Source organism: Alligator mississippiensis, chromosome 4 (genome assembly GCF_030867095.1).
Source record: "Alligator mississippiensis isolate rAllMis1 chromosome 4, rAllMis1, whole genome shotgun sequence".
Classification (NCBI taxonomy): Eukaryota; Metazoa; Chordata; order Crocodylia; family Alligatoridae; genus Alligator; species Alligator mississippiensis.
Window position 1 is genome coordinate 113,704,767 of NC_081827.1, and position 26,062 is coordinate 113,730,828.

At 41.9% G+C, this 26,062-nt stretch overlaps 1 protein-coding gene across 11 annotated transcripts in view; it reads right to left on the reverse strand.

Moving 5' to 3' along the window:
- The window catches only part of BICD1 (BICD cargo adaptor 1), a 281,224-nt gene that overhangs the window by 60,453 nt on the left and 194,709 nt on the right, over window positions 1-26,062 (reverse strand). For 10 of the 11 annotated variants that reach the window (XM_059726476.1, XM_014608916.3, XM_059726478.1 and 7 more), the window contains 3 exons: window positions 25,481-25,918; window positions 17,825-18,919; window positions 2,883-3,034 (listed from right to left, as the gene is read on the reverse strand). In XM_059726476.1, the coding sequence (XP_059582459.1) occupies window positions 2,883-3,034; window positions 17,825-18,919; window positions 25,481-25,918 (1,685 nt within the window). Of the gene's footprint in view, window positions 1-2,882; window positions 3,035-17,824; window positions 18,920-24,937; window positions 25,218-25,480; window positions 25,919-26,062 lie in introns of those variants that run through there. The other variant, XM_059726479.1, reaches the window with a different exon arrangement.

Genomic DNA, 26,062 nt, shown 5'->3' on the forward strand with positions numbered 1-26,062 from the left:
GATACTGTGTCCCTCGCTGGACCCAACCCGGCAGGCAAAACGAACCCAACTTTCACCCGGGAGTGTGCCCGATGCCTACGATATGCTCGGGAGAGTGAAGAACTGGAGTCCATCGGCCGGTTCCCTCCCCTCATGGCGGCTAGATTAAGGGGTCGTGAGCTACCATCCAAGCTTCACGAAGACCTGGAAACGGCGGAACGAGCCGCAGATGAGAGGGTGGCCCCGTGGTACAACAAGGGGGGAGAATGTAGTGCAACTTTTCGTACTATAATGAATCTAATGCACAAGAATTTAAGTTTGAAAGCCCAGCTGCAGATGGCGATCCAAGCAGTCAAAGAAGCGGCTGAGAAAAAGAAGCCTGAAACGCCAGTCCAAGATGGCGCTGAGCAAGAGGGAGACCGCGTGGAAGAACCGGAAAAGAAGGGTGGAGCTTCTGAAAAACCCGCGAGAGTTCGGTCAGCGACTCCGCCTATCGACGCAGCGTCGTTGCTGGCAACCCTGCCTAGCGACGCAGCGACGCCCCTGCCGACCACTCCTTCCTGCCGACGAAGGAAAGAGTCAAGCGGAGGAGTGCATCCGCCCCTCCTGCCTAAAGCAGTAACAGCAGCAGTGACTCCCGCAGCAGCAGTTCAGCCTATAACAACATCAACTCCCGAAAGAACAGCTTTCCCTACATCAACAACTGATCCAATTGCTACTGCCTACTATGCTCGCACAAGAGCTGAGTTGCAGGATTTATGTAGAGCATCAAGAATTCAACCTGAAGAGACTCTAGCTGTATGGTTAGGACATTTAGTCATAGAACTTGGATCCGACCTGCTGAACCAAGAAGAAGCAAGCTTCATAGTCAGACAAGCTTCGTGGAGTAGAGGACATGTCACTGACATCGACATGGTAACAGTTAATACTCACTGGCCTATTCCACTGCCAACGCTTGTTGCAGGACTGATTAGTCAAAAAGCCCACGTGTGGCATGCAGGACGGCCAGAATATACCGGTGCAGAGCATCTTATGCTAGCAATCATCGGCGTCTCGTATTGTGCCTGGAACCCCAGAGCATGTGCGCTGGGACTGACATCACTCCAGCGAATAAGACCATGGCCTCATCGTCACCTACGAGATCCTGGAACCGTTCCACTAACCGTTCACAGCTGAGACAGTTGCCTCGAGGTTTATGGAAGAAAGAATATTGTCGTCCTTCAGATTCTGCTCAGTCCAATGGTGAACCAACCTGTAAGTAATCTTCTTTGTCAGTTGCCACAACTGCGTATCCTGATGGAGCCAAGATTGTCTCTTGATCGGGACTGTCGACACCCGACCGGACCTCAAGGCACCAGACGTCATGAATCCGATCTTCCACCACTGCCACCGAGGACCCTAGAGGAGTGATACATGTTTGGATTTCTCCTGCAGCGTTCCGGACTTAACAAGAGGCAGCTTCGGATTTTAGGAGACGCAGGCCAATAGCAATTGGCTTATGAGTTAGGTTTTTGTTATTTAGAAGAGCCAGATGATGGATCCTCAACGATTTCATCTAATTGAGCCATGGAAATTGTTTAAGTTTGATGAATAAGATCATTAATCTATTTTTTGAGAGTTTTCTGTTTACAGATCCGAGATTCAGAGCGTGTGGCGAGGAAGAGCCCTGAGAGGGATAACATCACCGAAAGAAGTGAGGGCCTGATGCGCGACTTCGCCATGATGTCCACTGAAGCCCTGATTGTGCAATTTTGTTATGAATCAGATTATGTGTTTGTGTTGATTATTGTTTCTTGATTGTTATGTAACTTAATCCCAGGGCAGCGAATTTTATGTTTGTTTATTTGTTTGTTTGCTTATCTGTTCGTTTGACGACTCATGACAAGGTTCTAGAGCGATGAGTGTATAGCATAATTTAGCTATGCTCTCAGCAAGGGGGGGATGTCACAACCCAAAGTTGTGAGTTTTTGTTTGTGTGTGCTTCGGCAACGCTAAATTATGTTCCCGCTAAAATTGCAGCTTCCTTGCACGGTGGAGTTCTCTGCTGCAGGAGAGAACTCCGGTGCAATGGGGAATTTCCCGCCAAATTTGTAGCTTTCTTTTCATGGTGCATTTCTTTTGCATCTCAGAGATGCACGGTGCAAAGGAGTTCCCGCCATTTGTATGGGAGTTCGTGCCATATTATTGGCCGACTCTAATATATGCACACGTAACGGCTAGCGATTGGCTTGCTAGCCGTATAAAGGGCTTGAGTGGTTTCCGCCCAAGTTGGAGGACTCCACGAACACCAGGAGGAGGAGACTTCACCCTTTGTGAAGATCTCTAAGCACTGCGGATCCTTACGGACCCAACGCATTTCTTAAGCAGGCAACGGAGGTCTGATCAGCCTCTAGCCTCTCCCCATTGCCGAGCACAATCCTAGACGTATCCCTTTCCTATATGCTCAATTTTCGAACCTACGGAGCCTTAACAACTCTGGGGCCTGAGAACCGAACAGAGCCCACAGAGCTTCGACAACTCCGTGGGAAAGAATTGCCGAACCAGCGGAGCCTTACAACTCCGAAGCCAAAGAACCGAATTTGTCGTAGTCCTCCAACGAGGATTTAAGCGGAGCTGCACCTGGAAACTGTCCAGCCTACACCGCGACCACTTTAAAGCTTTATTTTCAGAGGTATGCACCTTGGTGCTTTCTGAAAGCTTGAAAGTTTTGCATGGTTTGCATTATAAACCACATTCACCTTCATCTAATAAATGTCTGCCCTTGCTTGCAGAAGGTATTTTTTTTAATCTCCAGGGTAGTGCTTCAACAATACAGGAAATGCAGCTGGCGATACATTCCCACTCACATCACAGGTTTGCTCTTAAAATGCTGGACAACTGAAAAGACTATGGAAAACCCTTACCTGGTGGCAAACATTGCTCTCAAGGATGAGAAGGTTGCTGCATCTTCTTTCAAAGCCTTTAACTCATTTCGCAGTTTGGTCATTGTTTCAGTCACCATTGCTTTTTCATTCTCATATTTGTTCTTCAAATTGGCTAATGCCACTTCAGCGGTCTGAAACAAAGACAGACATTCATGCCTATGAGATGGGAATTTAATAACTGCCAGGTTACAAATCCACTTTTAACTTCTTCCTTCTTTCACAGGGTAAAAAATTGTTCAACTTGAGCTTAAACACATACTAAAAAAATCTAAAAAGCTTTGTGCTATAGAGCCCAAAAAGCCATGTAGCCAAGTAGACAAAATCAACTTAAAAATACTGGATTCCACAGTTGTGTAAAATTTAATACGCTCTACCAATCTGCATACTTAATATTTTTTCATAATTTTAATGAGAAATCATCATTCAAATTTAGTGTAAGTTATAACGTTCTCTTAAAAGAAATCAAGAAGTCATGAACATAACCTAGCTCTCTGTTCTCTCCCTATTTCTTCTTCCCCTGCTCAATTTCTCATTCTAGGCCCTACCTAACTTAATATTATGTTACATATCAGTCCTATTATTTGAAAAAGACAAACTCCTCCATGTAGTTTGTTACTTTTATTCCAATTTTTATTTTTTCATATTACATCAATACAAATAAAAATCATGTTTTTGTATGATAGTTTAACTAGGAGTGTAATTCATATCATTTGGAATTACTGTAGCTGAAAGAAATAAGAACTTTTGCCTGTGTGTTTTTCCAGTGTCTTTACTTTGGTACTTCCCCTATAGACAGTTACTTTCCCTTGGTTAGGGAACAATGTAGCATTTTAATTACTTAAAAAAAAGAACACTTCCGCCAGGGACAGACTTACTGCCCTGTTTCACACACATCCACCAGAGCATTTCAAAGTCAATACAGCTGCATGCAGCATCCTCCTCTTCAGTCAGGGGCATGGCAGGAGGCTATGATGATCTGTAGTCCACTCTCCCAGTGCCACCATGGGCACAGGGGAACTAAGTAAACTTTCAGTACAGCTCTGCAGCTCCTGGTCTCCCAAGGGCTGCAGTTGCAGGGAGTGAAACTAATGTTGGTGAGTATTCTCCTGCAAACTCCACCTCCAATCTCCCAGAGCACTCTCCTGCTGAAACTGGGAGACTGGAGGCGCTGCATCCCCTGGTGAAACTGGGAGACCAGATACAGAGAGGCATGTGGGGACTGGAGGGCAGGAATCCCAGTTCTGATGGAGGGACACAGGATCTCTAGTGTGCCAGTTTCAGGATCTAGCAGTCAGGGGTGCTCCAGGAGACAAGAAATGGAAGAGACAAAAGAGTGCTCAACAGCATAATGCCCTGTTCTCCCTCTCCTCTTCCTCTACAGGGGCAGAGAAAAAGGAGAGCACTGTGGGACGTTGGGGGTCCCAGGAGTCCCCTGTCATGCTACACAGGGTATGCATATGTAACAGAGAGTACTTCCTCATTAAACTCTTCTAAATAGCACTTGCTACTTTCAGGGTTACATTTATAGCATTTCAAAGGACATGTCAGTCTGTCCTGCTCACTCTTGAAAGCAGTGCAGCAACACTGGAAACACTTCAAATGTTATGTCTGTCTATACCCTCGGTTGATTATTTGGGTCTTCCACCCAATAACAGGGAAGATAGTATTAAAAAAAGAGACAGTAAAACTGCAAATATTGGTATGGAGATATGAGAAGAAAAGTTAATGGCGATATGGCATGATATCATTTTAACTCAAATTTTTGAAACTTGCTAGATTTGAAATTCAGAGTCCACCTCTTAAAAAATGGAACAAATTAAAATGACTTAATTCTGGAGAAACAGATTCACTCAAATGTATTATACAAAAATATATCAGAATTCTCTCCAAATGATAGTACATGCTTAGCTAATCTTTCCCTACACTTCCAGTAACTAGGTCCCATGTGGAAAATATGCAGGTTTTTAAAATGACCCGTCATTTTAAATGATGGGTTCTCTTGTTCTAAAATTGAAGTCACCAAGAGGTCACAGTGAAAAATCACTTAGGGATACCTGTGACAGGGTACCATCTCCAGGGGTGGCCATGAAGCCCCTGGAGGCAAAAAAAATTCCTTTACCCTGGCACACCTTGTTAGTAAAATGCAGGAGGCTGCCCTGGTCTTATTGTAAGGATCAACAGGTTTGTGATCGAGGCCTTATGGGCCAATTGCGTGACTCCTTTCCGACCCTACGCCATGTCTCAATTCGCAGATGTCATCCTCATTGATGTCTTCCCATCACTCATGCAGTCCTCCTCTGGACCCTAAGATCTCTTGGTTTCTTGACTCACCCCCTCCTTGAGCTGCCAGACCCCTCGGTCTCTCACTTGGCCCCTCTCTGGGTTGTCACACCCCTCAGTCTATCATCCAGCCCCCCTGGGACCTCAGACGCCTCGGTCTCTTATGCAACCCCTCCCTGGGCTGCCAGGCCCCTTTGGTCACTTCCTGGCCCCTTGCTGGGCCTCATGCTATTCCCTTTCTTTTCTGTCAGGGTGTGGTCCCTTTGCCTTTCCCTCCACAGGATAACCCACAAGGCATTAAGAGTGGAGGCTTTCAGGAGCTCTATATTTGCCTTTCCATGTGGTGGCCCATGCGTGGCAATTCATGCTGACCAGCCCCAGTAGGGTGCAGTTTCAGACCTTAGCCAGGACCAATCTCTGGTCATCCTGATTTAACTCCTGGCCTCTCCAGGGCTCTCCCCTAATACCCTACAGACCTCCTGGGCTGCAGACCTCCAGGCCTCCTGGCCCCAGTGCAATCTCATCTCTGGGCCCCTCGGGCTGGCTCTCTCTCTGACCCCTTCTCTCAAACCCTCTTCCTTAGGTGGCCCTACATCAGCTATCTTTATCCTGTGTCGCGTGCTCTTTGAGCCCCTCTCTGTTGGCGATAGCCACTCCTGGAGCTTCAGCCTTCCCATTCCACGGCCCAGACCCTGACTTGGACCAGTCAAGATCTCCAGGCTCCTCAGCTCTGGCAATGTCTGCAGTAATCTATTTCAATCTTCTGGCCCTTCTTGGGCCCTGGTCCTGCACAGGCCAGTTGAGATTCTGAGGGTCAGTCCTTCAGCTGTCCTCCCCTATGTGTCAACCCTCTTGAGCCCCTCCATAGATCTCTCACTCTCTGAGCAAACTTGGGACCATCCAGAAGTCACACAAACCCAGCTCCTCTCTCTGGGCTCATTCAAACCCTTCAATAGGCCCTCATACACTCGGCCCCTTTCACTGAGCTCTGGACCCAACATTGGGTCCCCAGGAACCTCCTCCATCCCCTTAGCTCCTTCCCAGACCTCCAGACCATTTCAGATGTCTGCTCTCTGCTGGCATTCCAGAGCTGGAGGCATCCTACTCCGTAGATATTCAAACAGTAGCCTCCAAGATCTTACTGACAGCTCAGCACAGGGCCCGGGCTTATATCTATCTTAAGCCCAGCCCTCTTTCTGGGTCAGATGACTCCCTCTGATCAGCCCTAGCCACCACCTGTAGGCTCCCTGGGTCAGTTGAGCCCATAATCAGCTCTGACCCCACCTGCAGACTGCTATGCCAGCTGCTTCTTCCCTTAAAGTAGCAGGCACCTTATGCGGCCTTCCACAATCCATTCTATGAATACAACTTTAATTAGCATTAATGCTGAATGAATGTAAATCACTAGGCAAATATATGCTTTGCAGTAGTATTAGACCATTCTGATTTTGACAGGACATAGCACAGATCATCTGTTTGTATCTGTTTTCTATCTGCAGTCAAAGATTAGTAGAGAAAAGCAGTTAACTATCACAAATAAAAGAGAATTCTGCTCTCACGTGCCTCCAACTGGAAAGCTAAGGATCAAGCTGGCAAGTTTCTATTTAGCAAAGGTTATTCAAACCTGTATTATGGCTGATGGGATTATTCATAGGGAAGAAAGTTAATTATGGGGGGGCACCAGTCATGTCCCCAAAGTTAGAGATAATTTCTGTTTTACCGTGAAAGTACAAATTCAATATCTTTGGTATGAGGAAAAACATAGCATCCACTCTGAACACCAGTAAGAAATTACCGGTGAATTCATTAAGTTGGTTTAGATGTTGAAATTATTTAAAGATTGGTTGTTTAAGAAATTTACCATCTATATCGGCCTTTTCTTTGTCCCAAACAACTTTAGTAATGGAACAGTGCAGACCAAGTGATACCTGAAGTTTTCCTTGATATATTCCAGAATCTCTAATATACCAACATATCTGCATACTAGACTTCAAGCTTAAATAATTCCTCCTTATTTACTCTCTGTGTTTTCCAAGACTCACATGAGAGTCCCAGTTTGAAATGTATGTAGCAAAGGAACTTCATTTAACATTCCTCTAGTGTGTGACTAGCTAGCAGTATGAACCTCAAGGGAAATTCTGTCTCTCTTTGGCCATTTCCTATGAGATGACTTAAGAACATTTTACAGAGTTAGCTACCCTTCCCAAAGTGATACTCACCTGTCCCTCCCACTAAAATGCACACTGTCAGATAAAAATTGAGTAAAGTCTTCTGGTGTTTTTTACTTGATTTCTCAAGGATCTTTTTGTTCAATATAATAGTGACAGCAAATTATAGCAGAGATAGAATCATAGTATTCTGCACAGTTTTGCCATTGTTGCTGACACTGGAAAAGAGCAGCTACATTTCACCTTAGAGTGGCTGAATTACACTGCTGAGGAAGTGAGCTCTACATTCAGTTTGTATTTCAGTTTAAATAAGTAAACAGACTTATAACAAACACTTCAGGGTGAAAAGTACTTGCTGACTATGAATTACTAGAAGTCTTCTGGAATTTCCAAACAACAAATAAAAGGGAGTTTATACAAGAAAAGCTTCAGGTCTCTATCTTCTCACTACATGTTAATGAAGTGTATATAATGAAATGATTTAATACAGTTAAAATCTGCAAATCCTCTGTTCTGATAGCGTACTTCTCTGCTTTCTAAATTCAAGCTCAACAATGTAACTGAACATAGTGTGTCAATGTTCGTCTCAAGTCATCCCTAGAAGCACAGGTAAGCACAAGCACTCCACAAGCAAAGCAAACAAAACTAAGAAAAATATAACTTCCAGTTAGGCAAGACTATATGGGGAGAAATTCCATAAACATACCCAGATGGGTACTAAAGTAAAGTAGCAATACACACATGGCCCTTGCATTGCCTTTAGATCAGGGGTGGACAAAACATGGCCCGGGGGCCGAATGCAGCCTGTCAGGCCATTCTCTCTGGCCCGCAAGGCCCCTAAAAAATTTTGAAAATTAATATTTATCTGCCCCTGGCTGCCTATCATGCAGCCCTCAATGGCTTGCCAAAACTCAGTAAGCGGCCTTCCACCCAAAATAATTGCCCACCCCTGCTTTAGATGCTACAGCAAAAGCTTGTTGGCACTGGTTGTTGATTATCTAGAGCAGTGGTTCTCACTCCTTTTAGACTCAAGGTACCTACCATTAGACTTGTGACACCTCTTAGAAAACACCAGGTCTTAGTTTTCACTTATTTTTTAACTACAGAAAATTAATGAAGCATTCTTTCTGTTGCAGAGAACTCAGAAAGACTGCAACTGGTCAAAATGTTTTTGACATCATAGATTCCTATTTGAAATTTTTGGTTTATCCTATGAATCACATTTACACACATACCACTGCTAATACTGTGTGACACCCCAGGGCACCCCTGAAAGGGTCTCAAGGCACCACAGGGTGCTAAAACACCCTGGTTGAGAATCACTGATATGAAGGCTCATCTTATGTGAATCTCATCAGTTAAAACTAAGACACTGAGGGTGCATCTACACAAGATGCTAGCTGTGCAGTAGCCTAATAACACTGTGTAGTAGCGTGCTGGGCAAAACTCATGTTAATATGGTACTATGCAGTTAGTGTCTGTAAAAACCTGTAGGTAGACACTACTGCACAGTAGCGCCAGTTACTGCACAATGATTTAGTACTTGGTTATCCAAGTCCTAAACTTAATGCGCAGTAGCTATGGCACTTAGATGAATGTGTAGATGCACCCTGAATGAAGGAAACGGGAAGTAAAGGGACTAGAAAAATACCTTGAGTAGAAGAATGGGGCTATTAAAAGCCCGAAAGTTGAAACTCTGGAAACACAAAGAACATTTCCAGCACTTTACAATGTATCAGCAAGCAATGGGTACCAGGAAAAAAAAAGACCATCAAAAGAGATGTTCTTATTTCTGACCAGAACTGGTTTCCAAGCATCTGATTCTTTAAACGGTTTTCAGGTAACTTAGGCAAAGGACATTCATAGAATTGGATTAAAGAAATCTTGAGAGTACTGTTTTCCACAAAAAAAAAAGAAAGGATATGAGTGATACATATTTAAACAATCAGTACAAACAGAAAGTCAAAACAGAGAAAATTTGTGAATGGATTGAGGCTGAAGAACCATTCTTGCAGGCTGCTTTTCACAGGGAGTGTTAGTTGCATACCTAGTAAGAAACCAGATCATGATTGAGATCTCAAACAAAACACTCCGAGAAAGAATACAGGTTTCCCTCACCAACTGCAGGGGTTAGGTTCCTGAAAGTTCCTGTGGTTGGCAAAACTGTGGTTGGTAAGACAAGGCTTATGGGGAAAATGGGGTTAGGGACTTGAATATGAATAATAAAGGAACATACAGTGTATAAAAATTAGGGCTGTGTGAAGCTTTGGTCCCTGATTCAATTCAGCAGAGAACTGGCCCGATTTGGTGGCCAAATCTCCAAATCCGAATCGAATCAGAGGACCCTTTAATCTCTCTGAATCAGCATCGAATCTTCAGATTCGGCCAAATCAAATCACTGACAGTGATCTGAATCAACAAATTGAATCACTGTCCCTGATTCGGGCCGAATCCGAAATAAAAAGGGCCCGCTTTGTACACCCCTAATAAAAATCATTTTTATTTACCTTTAATAGGTTAAAAGAAAGGTTCACTGTTGAGTAGTGGGTCTTTTAAAGGAACTTTAGCACTTCCTGGTATACCACTCGCAACACTAGCCCTAATAGTAGCCTCGCTTTTCTTCATGGTTCTCACAGTGGATTCGTTAATGGTTAATGGTTTTCACAATGCCTCCCTACATTCACCACACTCTCGCCACATGCTAGACAATCCAACAACTCCAGTTTTATTTCTAAGGACATCACTTTCCTTGCCCTCTTCACAAACTGCTCACCTTTACCACTCACTCACTTAAAGGCCATGATTAACGGCAAAATGCAACAATCAGAAAGAAATCAGGAGAAAAATGCAGAGCACCTGCGACTGGATGTTAATGGCATGAAGCACAATGTGAGACTGAGTGTGCATGAGGAGATGGGAGCGCCACAGGTGGCTAGCAAAAGCATGGGTGATTTGAAATGGCAGGTGGCGGGCTGATACTGTTGTATTCCAGTAACTATAATTGCTTTAATTGCTTTATATTGCTATTTTTATAATGAATCTTGTTATGATTTATTTTTCATAATATTTTGAAGTCATTATTATTCTGTATCAAATATTAAATAACCATGGAATTAACCATCTACTTTAAATTCCCTATTGCTTAGCATCGATATATCTGACCTGTTGGTCTCATGATTTTAGAACTTAAATTTAGTATAAGAAAAATGTTTATGTAAGGTCTGTGGTATGTCTGGCATGTCTGAAAAGAGGTAATGAAAGAATGAATGATGTATGTATGTGACAATGTGAAAGAAGACAGTCCTCTCGCAGCAGATGAAAATAGCTTTCTGTGGTTTAACACTTAAAGGTTACAGCGATGTTGAGTCAGCAGTTAAGGATTACCAAATAGGGGTGTGCGAAATGGGTCCTATTCAATTTGGATTCGGCCCGAATCAGGGACAGTGGTTCAATTCGTTGATTTGGATCACTGTCCCTGATTCAATTCAGGTGAATCCGAATCTGAAGATTCGATGCTGATTCGGAGAATCGACGATTCGGCCATAGACAGCTTTAAATGTTTTTTCTACATACCTCGAGGTCCCAGGCACAGCTTGTGAATGCTGCAATGGTGAAGCAGATGGAGCGTCCCACAGAAGTGTGGGAAGGGGGAGAGGGGGGACACAGCTCTGCATGCTCGGCAACGAACCCAGAAGTAGCGAAAATGGTATATAGAATATTAAGTGTGGATACACAAAACCATGGTTGGCAAGGGAAACCTGTACTGTGCTTGGAAGACCAAGAACAAAACTTTGACAAAACGAGTAGCATTCATGAAATTATGTGAGCCACAGAGTCCAGATTGGAGACTGGGGAGAGTAGACTGTCTTGTGGGCAACAAGAAAAAGACTTAAGGCTGAAAAAAAGCATGAGGATCTTAAAGTCCAAAATATATCAGAATGTAAAGCTGTATGTGCTGTGGCAAATCACCTCAGCAGGTTGATATGGCTGGGCCCAAGGACTAAGATACATCCAGAACTAGTGGATTTACATCAACACCTGACAACACTGGTATTCAGATCTGAGGGAAGGCCTGCAATTCTTCATGACAGCCAAAGATACTACAGAAAATAAAGGAACATTGTAAGTAGTTTAATTATATAGGTATTTTAAATTCCATACTGGTTGTCAACTGTTATTATGTTTGGTTGGGGGAAAAAACTGTAGGAGATGTACCTTTAGGGGAGAGTCTCACAAGAACCAGTTGGAAACCATGGTTGTGAAGCTGATCAGTCACAACTGAGGTACTGCAAGATGCAACTATCTGTCCAACCTCTTGGCCCTAAGGCCCGCTCTACACGTCTAATGCACTGGATCTAATGCATGATCCATACAATCATGCCTCCTGTCAAGCCACACGTGTGGCAGGAGGTGTGACTGTGGGATCACGTATTAGATCCAATGACGCCTTATTGCTGGTGTAAGAGGAGCCCGATCCTGGGCTTCCCCTTCATCAGCAAGAAGCAGGCACACATGGCGGGGAGCCCCCTTTACTGAGGGGGCTCCCAGCCCTGAACCTGACAAGAGTCCGTTCACCTGCTGGGGCTCTTGGTATAGTTTTACACACCCCAGAGCCTTGGGGATCATGGCAACCATGGTCCCTGGGGCTTAGACATTTCATGATGGACATGACACACACCTGTGGCTGGAAGCCCTGTCAGCCAAGGGGGCTCCCAGCCGAAGGGGAGACCCTACTATACATGCAAATTAAAGGTTGACTGCAATCAGCTATAAAATTAGTACACATTTTCAAGGTCTAAGTTTATAGCTGGTTGGAGCTTTTTATTGTGTGGTAAGTACTTTGCACACGCAGGTGGTCTTAAGGTAATTGTGGAATTAACCAGTTAATTGTGCAATACTTGTATTGTGTAGAAAGGGCCTAAGTGATCACCGAACAGTTATCTACTTTGCCTCTTTTTTATCGTTCTGTTTACTGCACAGCTGCTTTTCTAGCCCCAAATTTTCTACAGTTTAAACTTTAAACCCTTCTGCAAGCTTTACTTACCTTACAGTTTAGACAAGTTTCAAGACACCTTTATACATTTAAAAATGTCTTGTTACTCACTTCACATTTTGCAGTAAGTGTGAAGCAAATTGAGTGAGTGATAATATCATTGCTAAAAAGCTGTAAAATGGTATTTCACTTTTCACACACAAAAAGCACAACAGAGGACCAGTTATTTTCACTACAAAAAGTACTTGGCACTTGACAGACTATAGTGTCCTCTGGTCCTACCCGATACTCAAAGTAAAAAACCTCATTTCTTTTATCTGCCTTAACCTCACAAGCTTTTGGTCTAAATTTCAGGCTTTTTAACTTTTTTCATGCCCTCAAGTTATTCCTCCAAAGCTTCAGCATTTTGGCGTTTGCCTCAGTTATGGAAGCTGGAGGGACCACGGTTTCAACCACCAAAGATATGTGAGAGATACTGATTAAACTACTGATTACCTGATAAAGAACATTTTTAATCACGAAAACTCAGGCCACCGAATTCCACACTGTAGTCAGGATTCCCCAATTTCTTTAGTTTTTTTTATATATATTAAATTTCTATATTATTCAAAATGAAAAATCAGAAAAACGACTGATTTGGTTTACAATACATATAATTACTTTACTACTGCTTGACATTTTTTACATTTGGTTTGTTCTGCTTTCCAAAACCAGGGCTGATACAGGTAATTGAAGCTATGAATAAATGAGTACATGAATTAAAACAAAGAAAGTTAGCTTGTATTGTAAGTTTACTTTTTGAGAAAGAGTGGCATATAAACCAAATAAATAAATAGCCTGTCAGATGCCCAGGCCTGCCTTGATCAATATGTCTAATATGCCATTTCCTCTTTCCTTTTTCTATATTTTTTCCAGATTTTTTAGATTACTACCTCCATGCAAAAGGCTTGCGGCTTCCTGTGTGCGAGAATGTCATTTACTATAATTTACCTGAAGTTAATTTTTCTTGGATCAGAACATAAAATGTTTGTTAAAAAATAAAGCAAATAGAGTGAAATCAGATTCTTTTAATCAAATATAAATGCTCACATTAAACTAGGAAATGGCTATGCAAATTTTAGGCATGTAAAGAAATCAAACAAATCACAGCTGCATTTAAAGATTTAAAAAGATATATGCTATGCATGGTATTATCTGGGTCCTCAAAGATGACTGCAAGATAAAGATAAATATTAAGAAATGCAAGTTACTTGGTTGTTTTCCTGGAGTACAGAGAATAAACTACAGTTAAAGTTAAGAGGCAGAAATCCTGTTTACATTATTTTTCAGTGAACTATTTGCCTTGATGTTGTGGCAACACAAAATATTAGTGAAATACTACAACGTTCTATTTCTTGTAGCAATGCTGTGCAGCTGTATTTGCAATATGACATACTTCTGCTGGCCACTAGATAGCACCCATGCCTCCTACATTCAATGTGTAGCTTTATTACCAGAGCAGGATATTGCTGTTAATACCCCAATCCTGGCATTTGTTTTTAAAGATCCTTCACTTCAGTTGAATAAGATATTAGTTCCCTGTCCCTGTTTTTCACCCAGCATAAAGTGCCGTAAACAGGAATGAGGGTCTCATCCAAAATGTTTTCCACCCATTTGACACTACTGTCAATCATTTAAACCCCGCAAATTCCCAATATACAGTAGCACTTGCATTTGCCTATTTCTAATTTTATTGCTACCTGGACTAAAACTGAATTAAATACGTGGTATTTTCCCTAGCAATTTTTAAAAATGGAAACTAAGAGCCTGAACAAGTCTCTAAGTCAGGGGCGGGCAATTATTTTGGGCAGAGGGCCGCTTACTGAGTTTCAGCAAGCCATCAAGGGCCGCATGACAGGCAGTCAAGGACAGATAAATGTTAATTTTCTACATTTTTTAGGGGCCCCACAGGCTGGATAGAATGGCCTGGCGGGCTGCATCCAGCCCCCAGGCCGCATTTTGCCCACCCCTGCTCTCAGTCTTATTACAACCCTGTCTGCTACATCTTGGTGTAGCTGCTGGTCCCAAACACAGGTAAAATGAGGAGACTAATCTCCTGGCCTTGTAAAAAGAAAAACACGCCTCTGGGCACAGAAACAGGACAAGACTTGCAGTCTTTAATAGAAGTGGAAAGACATCTATACATATGCCCCAGGGTGGAGCTTGGGTTAATTAGAGCAGCTCTTGGGAGCCACTCTAATTAAAACACCCATAGCATCTTGTGTATTCAGTGCCCCGCACTTTAGTTAAAGCACCCCCACTGCCATTTTGAAATGTGGAGATGCTGAATACACGTGACAGTGAGGCTGCTGGAGCATTCTAATTAGAATGTGGCACCGCAGGCATCCTGCTCATGTACAGGCACCAGAAGAGGCTAGTTTCTGCTCTGTGCAGCAATATTGCCCCAGGAAGGATAACAGAATTACTCTCGTTTTCCAAAAGAGTATTTTCTAATTTGTGAGTATGTTATGCTCATGTTAATCTCCTTGGGAGTGTCTTTGACTCTAACAGACATGCAGCTCCTCACCCTAACTCATGGCTCTTCAAAGAAAGTGCCATGAGTTAGAGCGACATCCCCCTGGACCCGAAAGACATTTGTTGCTGGGTCAGGAGGGTAGGGGATCAAAATCCACTTTGGAGCTGATACAGGAGGATCTGCCTATCCACAGGCTCTCTTCCCTAGCTGCATTAGCCCAGCCCCGATCATGTGTAGAGACAGACAGAAGTTAATAAAGGCACTTTGCTTTGGAGCACATTATTTTGAACCCTCATCACATAAAAGCTAGTTTTTTGCATGATCAAGCACTTTTAAAGTGCTCTGCAGCCATGCACTTCTATAATTCTATGACTCTATCAGGGCACAGCTGCAGTACGCTTTCAAGGGACTGATCGTGTAACCAATGCCACTTCTATCAGTGTCCTTGGGCTGCCCTGGGCCAGGTGTTCCTGTCTTCTCCTTGTGTCCACATGGAAAACTCATGTAGGTTTGGGTGCATGAATCAGCCCTCCTATTTCTTCCATGTTTATTCCCTGCTATTATCCATCATGAGATACAAAGTGCGTTTAAAGATAATAAGGGGAAACTTAAGGAAATATACCATCATGAAGGTCTGAGAAAAACCAGATGGTGACTGCAAGAGGTATTTTAATATAACAGAACAATTTTATTGATACTCTGTATTTTCAACTCCATCCTTAGTGAATGTGTTATGGTGCGAGCTACAAGGAAATTGATTGAAATCAATATGGATTTCCTTAAGAAACATATTATACTACACTTTTTTTTCCTCTATAGTATCAATGTTAGCATTACCAAACAAGGTTCCCTGCTGGTAAATTCTTATTTTTTGGTGCTTACATATTAGGAAATCAGCATACTCAATACGTATTTCCAGTTCAAGAACTTTAGTCATGTCAGCATAGTATTGCTAATTTAACTTTCATAATTTCATTGTGAATCCTATGAAAATATATTTGATTTTTAAAAAAGAAAAAAAAAATCTAGCCCTGAAAACTGCAGAGAAAAGCATGAAAATGTGAACCAGATTACCCTGGTGATTCTCAGCCAGGGTGCTGTGGCACCTGGGATGCTGCCAGATCCTTTAAAAGGTTCCACAAGTTGTGAGGAGATGAGGGAGATCTGAGAAGATAAGCACATAAGCACAGGCTCAGGCTTGTTCTTCCCGGGCCCACTCCTTATCTTTATTGCCTGGCTCCTATGCAAGAAGGTAAGCACTGTAATAAAAAAATAATTTCTAAAATTGGGTGTCATTCAATTCAGAAAAGATATGGTGTCTTCAACCTAATGAAGGCTGCCTCAAGTCAAGAAATGTTGAGAACCACTGACTTACAGGTTCATACCCCAAAGCCTCTCAAAGCAGAGGACAAATAAAAAGAACCCAAAGTGTGTTAGTGTTTAAAACCTCAAGATTTTCCAGGTCTTGACTTGTGATTCCTGAACACTTGAGGATGGCAATATTGCTAGTCTCAGTTAAAAATTCTTTCCTTCCATCATCTACCTATATCTTAGCTTTTTCTTCTCTCGTCTTATAATATAAGATTATTATAATATCTTATAATAATGCCATTATAATGAACACCCCTGGGACCAGGAAAAAAGTTAATTAAAAGAGAGTGTTCACTGCAAGAGAGTTAGTTGATTTGCTGCATGGTAACAATGAAAAAAACCCATTTCCTGCTGTTGGGATTGTTAAAAGATGGGGTTCTTAAAAACAAGGTTTGTTATAATGAGGTTTTACTGTCTTAGATCTTTAACACTAACTGATATCATTTGGGATTTGGGTTATTCAGTTTGCATGGAAGGGGTCACACAGATACATATCCAATTGTATGGTTCCTAATATTCGCATAGTTGCCTCAGGGGGAATTATACACCAAAGAGTAGTTCTAATTCTGAAAAATGTTTTTATAGCACCTTCTTAGTCAGCATTTTTGCACCCTGTGGTTGCATAATCTTGCCTTTTTAGCAGGAAAATTTTATTTTTTAATTATATTTTAGCTTGTAGTAAGAAATAACCTATAAAACAGAGAGTGAATCAGATTCTCTTCTACTGTCATCAGCATAAAGTGAATTGCTTGCCAACTGAATAATCTTTAACTTAGTTTAAAGTTCTCAACTTTAACTACACTTTAACTACACTGACAACAGTAGAGGCAAGAGATCTAATCCTGACTCAGTTCATAACCAAGTTCATACCATATGCCAGCTCAAATCATTTAACTTTTCTGTACGTCAATATTCCCAGAAGAAAAAGGGAGTAAGCAGATCCATCTTTGCCAAGAAGTTTCAGATCCTTGGCTGACTAGTGCTGCATAAATGCAATAAAAAAAACTCTAAAACTTTTGGTTCACTAGAAAAGTGATTTTCAATGAGGGAGCCTTTTAATGTGCCTCAGGGTGCCATACAATATTAGTACTGTTAGGTGTGCAAACATGACCCACAATATAAACTCAGAGATTTTGAAAAGGATCCTATATTATTGAAAATATTGTGATCTATTATGGTTTTTCCAAGTTCTTTGCAACAGAAAACCTACTCTATTATTTTTTCATTGTCAAAAAATGAATGAAAACTAAGAGCTGGCAGTTTTTTAGAGTTGCCTTGAATCTAACAAGGGGTACATTGAATCTGAAAAGGTTCAGAATCACTGCAGTAGCAGCAGCATTGGAGCTAAGATGTAGGATCTCAGATTCTGCAGCAAGCTACTCATTCTGTCCACCCCTAAGATCAACATTGGGTGCTGAAAAGAAAGTATCCAGTATGGCTGGAAGGAGACAAGGGGAAAAAAGGACTATGACTGAGCAGGGAGTTCCTCAGTTGATACCTGAATTCTCAACCACAAAAATACTCATTAGGTGACACACTGATTAGCAATGGAACTGGTGACCACCACTCATTGAAAATACAATTAGCATCTTACCTGCTTGTTGGCTTTCAGCACTGCCCTCAGGGTTGCTATCTGCTCCCTTTTGGTACTCAACAGTGACTTCAGTTTCAGGATCTCTTCCATTAAGGCTTCCTTGTCCTTATCAATCATGGGTGCCAGCTCACGTGCTGCTGCGCGCTGGCGTGACAGCTGCACTGACCGATCAACAGCCTTCTGCAAGTGCTTGATTTGGTCCCTTATTATAGCATTTAGGTTGTAGATATTCATTGGCTCTTTGCGAATGTCACTGGTATCAGAGACTGGAGATGAAGGAGGGGCCGTGATGATAGGAGAAATGGTAGGTGTCTTTGTTGGGCTTTGTTCTTTACCGACTTCTGTGCCTTCTTTTGAAACCTGCTCAGTTGGGGTCCTGGCTTCTACTGGGGATGCCACCCCTCTTCTGGCAAGCCGAGGAGAGAGAAGCCCCCTGGGATCATCAGGTCCCTTCAGACTCCCACTACGGGTAACTCTACTTTGCCTGTAATAGTCCAGCATAACCCTGTTTGGTGTTTCATTGTTACACAGACAAACATGATGATAGAGCTGAGCCAACTCCTCACTAAAGGTTACCAACTCATCCTGGGCAGTGTTGAGGGTATTATGGTTTTCATTTGCTATGCTTGTCATCCTTTGCAAGTCTTTTTCCATGTGAACCATTTTCTCATGGCTTTCCTTAGTTGATTTCTCGAGGTTTGTCACCTGCTCATCATACATCTGGATTCTGCTCTCGTACTTTGTCTTTTCTTCAGTGTAGTTCTCTACATACTTATTGTATTTCTCCTTTAAGGCTTTGATTTCAGCTTTAAGGTCAATCACCTCTGTCACGGCAACCTTGTATTTACACTCGAGAATCTCTAAGCCATTGATGTCTACTTCGTAGTCATGTGTTTCCTCCCCAGAGTCCCGGGCCTTCTCAAAATCTAGCTCTGCCTTCAGTTCCTTGTTGCTCTGCAGCCCTCTCATGGCATTAACATGCTCTGTGAGTCTGTGGACTCGCTCATGTTGCTCTGTCAGTGCTCCTTTTGTGTGTTCCAGCTGTGTCTGGGATTCCTGAAGATTGGCCAAGAGAATAGCTTTTTCTCTCTCCACCTGGAATGATACAAGATAAGTGTCTGAGAAGGCAATGAAACTAAGAGATACAGGACAGTTCTCAACTACCTGTGTTTCTATGGTGGTCAACAAATACTGCAAACAGAATTTGTCCCCCAAACAATATACTCTAGTTGGAATTTTCAAAGCACTCAAGGAGACTGAGACATATTATTCACCGATTTTAAAATAAAATTGTAGAAATTAAATAACAAATATTTGTGGTCATTTTTATATTATTATTACTCATCCTACCTAATTCCCTAGTAATTCTCCTTAGCCACTGACTGATCATTGCAGGTTTTCACTAAATATCAGATTGATCCTGAAATAAGTTCTGTAAGTTTTAAATAAGCATCAACCTTCATATCATCTGCCTCATGATATAAGGCAGCATCCTGCTTCATACATGTTTCGTCAAAGTTTCTATATTTATGTAGTTCTAGTAGAAAGTATAGCTATTCCTTTACTCATTATATATTTATAACAGTGCATATGCCTTTAAGCTTCAATAAAGAATATCCAGAACATTGATGGGATGCTTTGGATACTCTGGACAACCTTCCAAAAATAAATTACAGAGATGCATAAATTCTCACACATAGAATCAAATAATCCAGCAACTACCTACAAATATAACAAGTTTGGAAGTAGCACACACACAGTCCCTAGAGCTTGACAGCACCGTTACTCAGCCTTGCACAAAACCTACTTCCTCAAGGACATGGGAGAAAAAAATGGGCCTTGCAGTGCACCCTGAAGATTAAAAAACAGGACTGCACATAGATGGTGTCACTCAAAATCTACTAGTATGTACATGTGTAATACAATTTTGGACTGAAACATCTCTCTCCCTGAATGGAAGAGGAAAAAGACAAACAAAAGCTATGCTACCTTTGGCTTTGAACTATATTAATTCCCTTCTGCATTTCCATAGGGAAATCTGTGTGTTGAAGAGGGAATGGTTGGTGCTGTGGAGAATGCCATATCCCCAATGGTTTTAATAAAGAAAATCTGAAAGCAAATGAACCAAGTTAATGGTCACTAATTTTGGTCTGTTCAAACATTGACTATCACATAAAAAAATAACGTTTTATGTTTCATGTGTGCCTTTGTCCAACTTTGAACTACTGAATGCAATGAAAATAAGTAGGGATGCACTGATAGAGTTTTTTTGGGCTGATACCAATGGTCAATTTTTAATGAGCCATATAAGCCGATATCGATCTGATTGGCAATATGCAGTCAGGCAGCTTGAACAGCAGCATCAGGCTGGTAAGTCTGCTGGGGAGGAAGGGGCAAGGGGGAGGGAAGGAGCAGGGGGCGCAGATTGAGGCTCCCACAGTGAGGGAGGGAGTGGGGTTGGGGCAATGAGCAGCTCATATACAAGGGTGTGGGGGGGGCAGCTCCTGCTACTACACCCCAGGAGGGCATGGGGGAGGTGTGCCCCCAGATCTGCGTGTGGGGAAAGGGCGGGCTGCCGCTACAGGCTGGGGCCAGGGCAGCGCCCTGCTCTTCCAGGCAGGGGGCTGAGCTAGGCTGTGCTTGGGTTGGGTGGTAGTGGCACTGGGTAGAGGGCTGGGGGGGGAGGCTGCAGCCACTTTGGAATCTGCTATAGCCTCCCCATAGCACCATTCCCAATGCCACCACCACCTGCTCCAAGTGCAGCCCAGTCCAGCCCCCCACTGGGAAGAGCCCAGCACTGCCCTGGCCCCAGGCCACAACAGCAGCCTGCCCTCGCCCCGTCTGCAGATCTGGGGGCACATGCCCCCCATGCCCTCCTGGGGTGTGCATGACAGCAGGATTAAGCCCCCTTCCCATGCTCCCTGGACAAGCTGCTCGTGGCTCCATCCCATGCCCTGCTCTGCCCTGCCTACACAGAACCTGCCCCAACCCCACTCCCTCCTTCACCACAGGGGCCTCGATCTGGCCCCCCCCCACCACACCCTTTCCCTCACAACAGACTTGCCAGCCGAACCCGGCTGCTCTCCATTTCAAATATTTTATACTCATAGACATCTTCCAGACAGTATTCAGTGAAAGAGTGAAATCAGTCTCTGTAAAAATTGTACCGGGGGGGGAGGGGGGGGAGGGAGGGGAGAAAGGCCTTCAAAGATTTAAAGTATATTAAAGTTATTTCATAAAAAAGTTCTGAAGAGCTGTTCTAGCTCCTATAGTCTCATAACTAAGAACCTTGCAGCTGCTACTGTAAAAGGCTGAATACATGATGGATGATCCTCTGATTTTATAGATCTGTTATAAAACCTGGCCTCTATTTTAGAATTTGCTGTTAGTAGCAGGCACAGAACTGCAGGAGCAAAAATAGAAACCACATTCAAGCACGTTTAAAAATCTGGCCCTAATTCTTCTATGTATGGGCAGAAGGGAGACAATAAATCCTGTTTTAATTTGCTGACTACTTCAGTGGGAAAACTGGGATCAAACCTTCTTATCAGTTCCCTCATTTCTGTGTTATAACACAGTGGCCACTCTCACCTCCTTGCATGTTTATCTGCATTTAGTCTTTGCAATGGGTGAGGGATCCTGATGTATATGGGGCCAAGAGACAGTTGCTACTGCAGAGCTCTCCCAGATCCATGCACATGGGGATAAACCCCATGCCCAGCAGGGCTTCTCTGCACAGCTGGGGGCTGGCTGGGAGCTGTCCCACTTCTAGCGCCTAGAAGAGAGCACCTTAGTCCTGGCACTGCTCAGCTCCTGTCCCCTGTAGCTCCCTGGTGGTGGGTCAGACTGGGAGCAAATTTGCTCCCAGTCAAGCATCTACACATGCACTACTGCACAGTTAGTTTACTATCTGTATTTACTAGCTAGCTATGCAGTAGACTAATTTACTGCACAGTGTTACACAGTTGTAGATAGTGAAACTTTACTGTGCAGTAGATTAGTTTGCTGAAAAAAGCTTCTCGTGTAGACATACCCACTGTAATCTAAGGCTACTGAAGCAGTTAGTAAAATTCTATGACTGAACCAGGACCTTTCCCAGTTCGGCGCCAGGTCTCACGGCTGCCTCAATTTTCCTTTTCTTGCACTGTTAATCATACTTCACACTTTAAGTATTTAAATCTTTCATGACTGAATTCTGGCTGTCATCTGGTGAGGTATGTTGAACTTTGCATGATTGAGGCAGAACTCCAGTCATCTTAAAGGGTCAATTCTCTCGGTGATGGTGACGATATACTGAAAAGATATCTATGTAGTCATCACTACATGGACAGATGATCTCATAGCCTAAGGGATTGCACAACAAGAGTATTAGGTGAAACCCTGTAATTAGACAACTAAAAGTAGATTCTCATGGTAAAGAAATAAAATGGGTTGACTGGAATTCACTGTCACAGAATAACATATAGAGAATGAAAGTAAATGATTTCTAATAGGTAGAATAACAATAAATGACTTTAGCATGTTACTGTTTGTTCCAGGTCACAAATACATGCTTCTATTTTAAAGTGAAAAAAAAACGACCTAAAAACTCTAAAGCCAACTCCTTAAAAATAATAACTTTCTCCTTTTCTTAGGTACAGTAATTATATTTAACTTTTTAAAATCTACAAGGCCTTTACATCCACCCACAGCAACCTCCTAGAAGTAGGGAGTTATTTTTCAGTCTAATTTGGGGTCGTTTTTGGGACAATGAAAGTGAAAGTTTCAAAAAAGAAAGTTCACCATTGTCTGAAATGACAACAGAAAAAGTAATTCAACATTGACAAAAGAAAAAGTAATCCAAACTGTTCTCTTCTCTACAAAGATTTCAGTTTTGGGGGTATTTTTTCCACAATTTCTTTTGATAATTTGCTGTGAATTATATGTCAGTATTCTTTAATTTATTAACAAGAGAAATTAGCAATGAATTTTGCTGGAAGCATGAGAAACATCTGAACAGGAATTCTGATTTGCGACCTTGACTTCTAGGCTATGTTCATACTTTGGAAGGAGTCTTCCTGAACACACTCCACTTATCTGTACCCACTTGGTTATACTAAACCCAGAACTGCATCAGTGAAACCACTCCATGCCTGCTCTCAAGCATCGCTAAAGGTAGAAATCTTGAGAACAGGCATGGAGCGGTTTCATTCTTGAGTGATGGGGGTGTCCCTGGAATACATCAGTACTACATTTCTAGGTTTGTAATGTGTGAGTAGGGTATGCACAAAAGTGATCTTCCCCAGGGCCACTGGAAATGCAATGCAGACATGCTAATGATCTCATTCTTTTGGCTCCAGGAAAGGTTAAGTAGGAGTATGATGGAAGCTAAAGAAGGAAAGTTTGACATGGAGAATCTGAAGGAAATTTCATCTTCAACCATGAAAAAGGAGGCTATGATGTTGGGCATGAAATTAGGGAGAACAAAGTACTGGAAGCAATGGTGGAACTTTAACACTGTGAAAAGGAGATGGCTAATTTCTCTATTGCAACATGGAAAACTGGAGAAGATATAATCATGAACTACCCTAGGAATGTTGATTGAGAGGTCAGACTTCACTGGTTGTTGATGGGCTATGTTACCAACCAGATTTGTAAGGTATGTCTTGTTTGAACTTCTGAAGCACAAACACTGACAGTAAGGTCTCTCTTTTGTATTAGCCAGGGGGTGGGCTATTAACAGGCATGGATCAGGACAGCCCCAGAGCTGCTGAAAAATCATGCCTGCTTTAATAAATATTTTGTGTGGCCATATACTAACAAGATGAAATAACATTAGGGCAAAGAATTTGCCATTCTGTACAGAAACATCCCTCCATCACAGAAAGCAGGAGACACACAAACCAAATTTCAATATATGCCTGGATAAACTGAATACTAGAAGGACGGTGCTGAAGACGGCAAATCCAATTTTGTTGAATCATTGCCTTTTACCAGCTTGAACATGTAATTGAATCCCCAGATCTATTCACAAGAAAGTTCTTAGGAGGAATTTCTTGCATTTAATTTGTGTGATCCAGGATTAGCTAATGTGGTTCAAAACAGAAAAAAGGTTGTCACTAAAAAAGGAAAGTGAGTATCAGAAGCCTATGGAAACCTTTTAAACATCTATGGAAATGTTAATTTTCTTGCTGTGTCTATTTCATCTTTAAGTTCCTTAACATTATTAAGATGTTAAATAAGGTCAATTATACAGATACAATTAGATTTGGCCAAAACATTTTCAATAGAACATTTTTATTTTAGAAAATGCTGATTTATCAAATTGATATGATCCATAAAAGCATGCACATTTTGATCAAATTTAATCTAAGAAAAAATCAAAATGAGATATTCCTAACTGAAACAGAACATTTTGAATTTATATTCTGGAATTGAAACAACATGTTTCAGTTGACATAAAATGGTTTTCTCTGAAATTTTATTTCAAAAGTAAATTTTGACTTCTTGTTCTGATCTGGGAAAAAAATCAATATCAATCTCTCCCATAAAATGTTTCAACCAGCTCTAGTTAAAATAATTATTGCCTCAAAATTATGTTTACCAGACACTGCAAGCCAAATCATCACTGTCTGTTCATGCCATAATTGAGATTAAAACTTCCCATAACTTATTTGTTAATGAGTTGTATAAAAGAATAAATTCTCCAGAAAAAGATCACAACATGTAAGGATACGTTGCTCATTGATCATAACCAAATTAGGTTTGTTACATACTCACTTTTACTTCTGTTCTTCTTTCACTCTATAAACAAGTTTCCTTTTAGGATGGGCAGATGTAAAAAATAACCCAATCCTGGGAGGTATTGAATGCTTCTTGGAAGTTGCCAAGAACTTTCAGTTCCCATTATGTGAACTGCGTAAGAGATTGCATGACTGGATTTTTACACTGTGTTGCATTGTATCCTTTCTAAGATGATGACAACAGTACTTTTGGCAGCTTGTGTTTTTGACATTGGATCACTTCCCAATCTTATATTCTGATTATGGTTGTGCAGGCACAAAAGAAAGAAAAACAAAACTGCTGGCAGTATACTCACCAGTGGCACTCCATGCAGTGTGCATCAGCAGGGAAAACTAATGTGGAATACAACAGTCTGTTATGTCTCAAACATCAAGGGCTCTCAGAGTAAATGTTTAACAAGAGGAACTCTCTTCTTTCATTCTCTTTTGACTGAATGTCAAATCTTGTCCCAATTGAAATTAAGGGCAAAATCTCAATTTGACTTCAATGGGAACAGAACTGAGCCTAGATACACTTGTGCCCTAATTCAAACAAGCTTAGTTGCACTGAATGTCCTCATTCCACAGGTAGTGTTGCTGAAAGCTGTGATGTTACTCATGGGAGTAAAGTGCTATTAAAGGAAAGCAATGGCATTAGAATCTGGCAAGAGTGACTGGGTCCCATCCTTCACATCCCACCTCATTTCTGCTTAATTCAGGCCGATCCATTCTCTATGCTGAACTTTTTACAAGATTTGAAAACACATAAGCAGAAGTAGAAAGTGAAAACCATGAAGAAATGCATGGTAGAAAGTGTGATCAGAGACAATTACATCAGTTAATGCACAAAATGCTATCAGTCAGGCATACCTTCATAACACTTTGTGACTCTTACCTGCATGAGTTGCTGCTTCAGTTTCTGTATTTCTGATATGTTGAGCTCACTGAAGAGGTCAGAGACTGGGTGCAGAGATTCTCCTTTCCTAACTGTGGGAGTCCGGTAATCTCCATTTACCTTCACAAGAGGCCCATGAATGTGCCCATTCATTTTGTCATCATTATTAGGTTCACTCCCATCCTCTCCAAACTTTAATCCATCTACTGATATATTAATGTGATTATTGTACACACTATCATTTATGTTGATATACTGGGAGAGTTCCTTCCTCAGATTGTTCTTTTGCTCCCTCTCATTTTTTAAAGTCTCCAGGGCTTCCTCCAACTGATGTTCAGCAATCTCCTTCAATCTGATGGCATCTTCTAGCTGGCTATTTAGCAATACTGTCTCCTCCTCAAATCGTTTAATCTCATGCTTTAAGCCTTCATATTCAACCTGAATTAGATAAGACAAAGAACATTCATAATACTAAAATTTGGGTCATAAAAACCTGCCATTTTCTAGCCGTATTGAACTGCGCACTAAAAGAAATAAAATTATGAACACCACGCACTGCCTATAGCTGCAAGGAACAGAGCA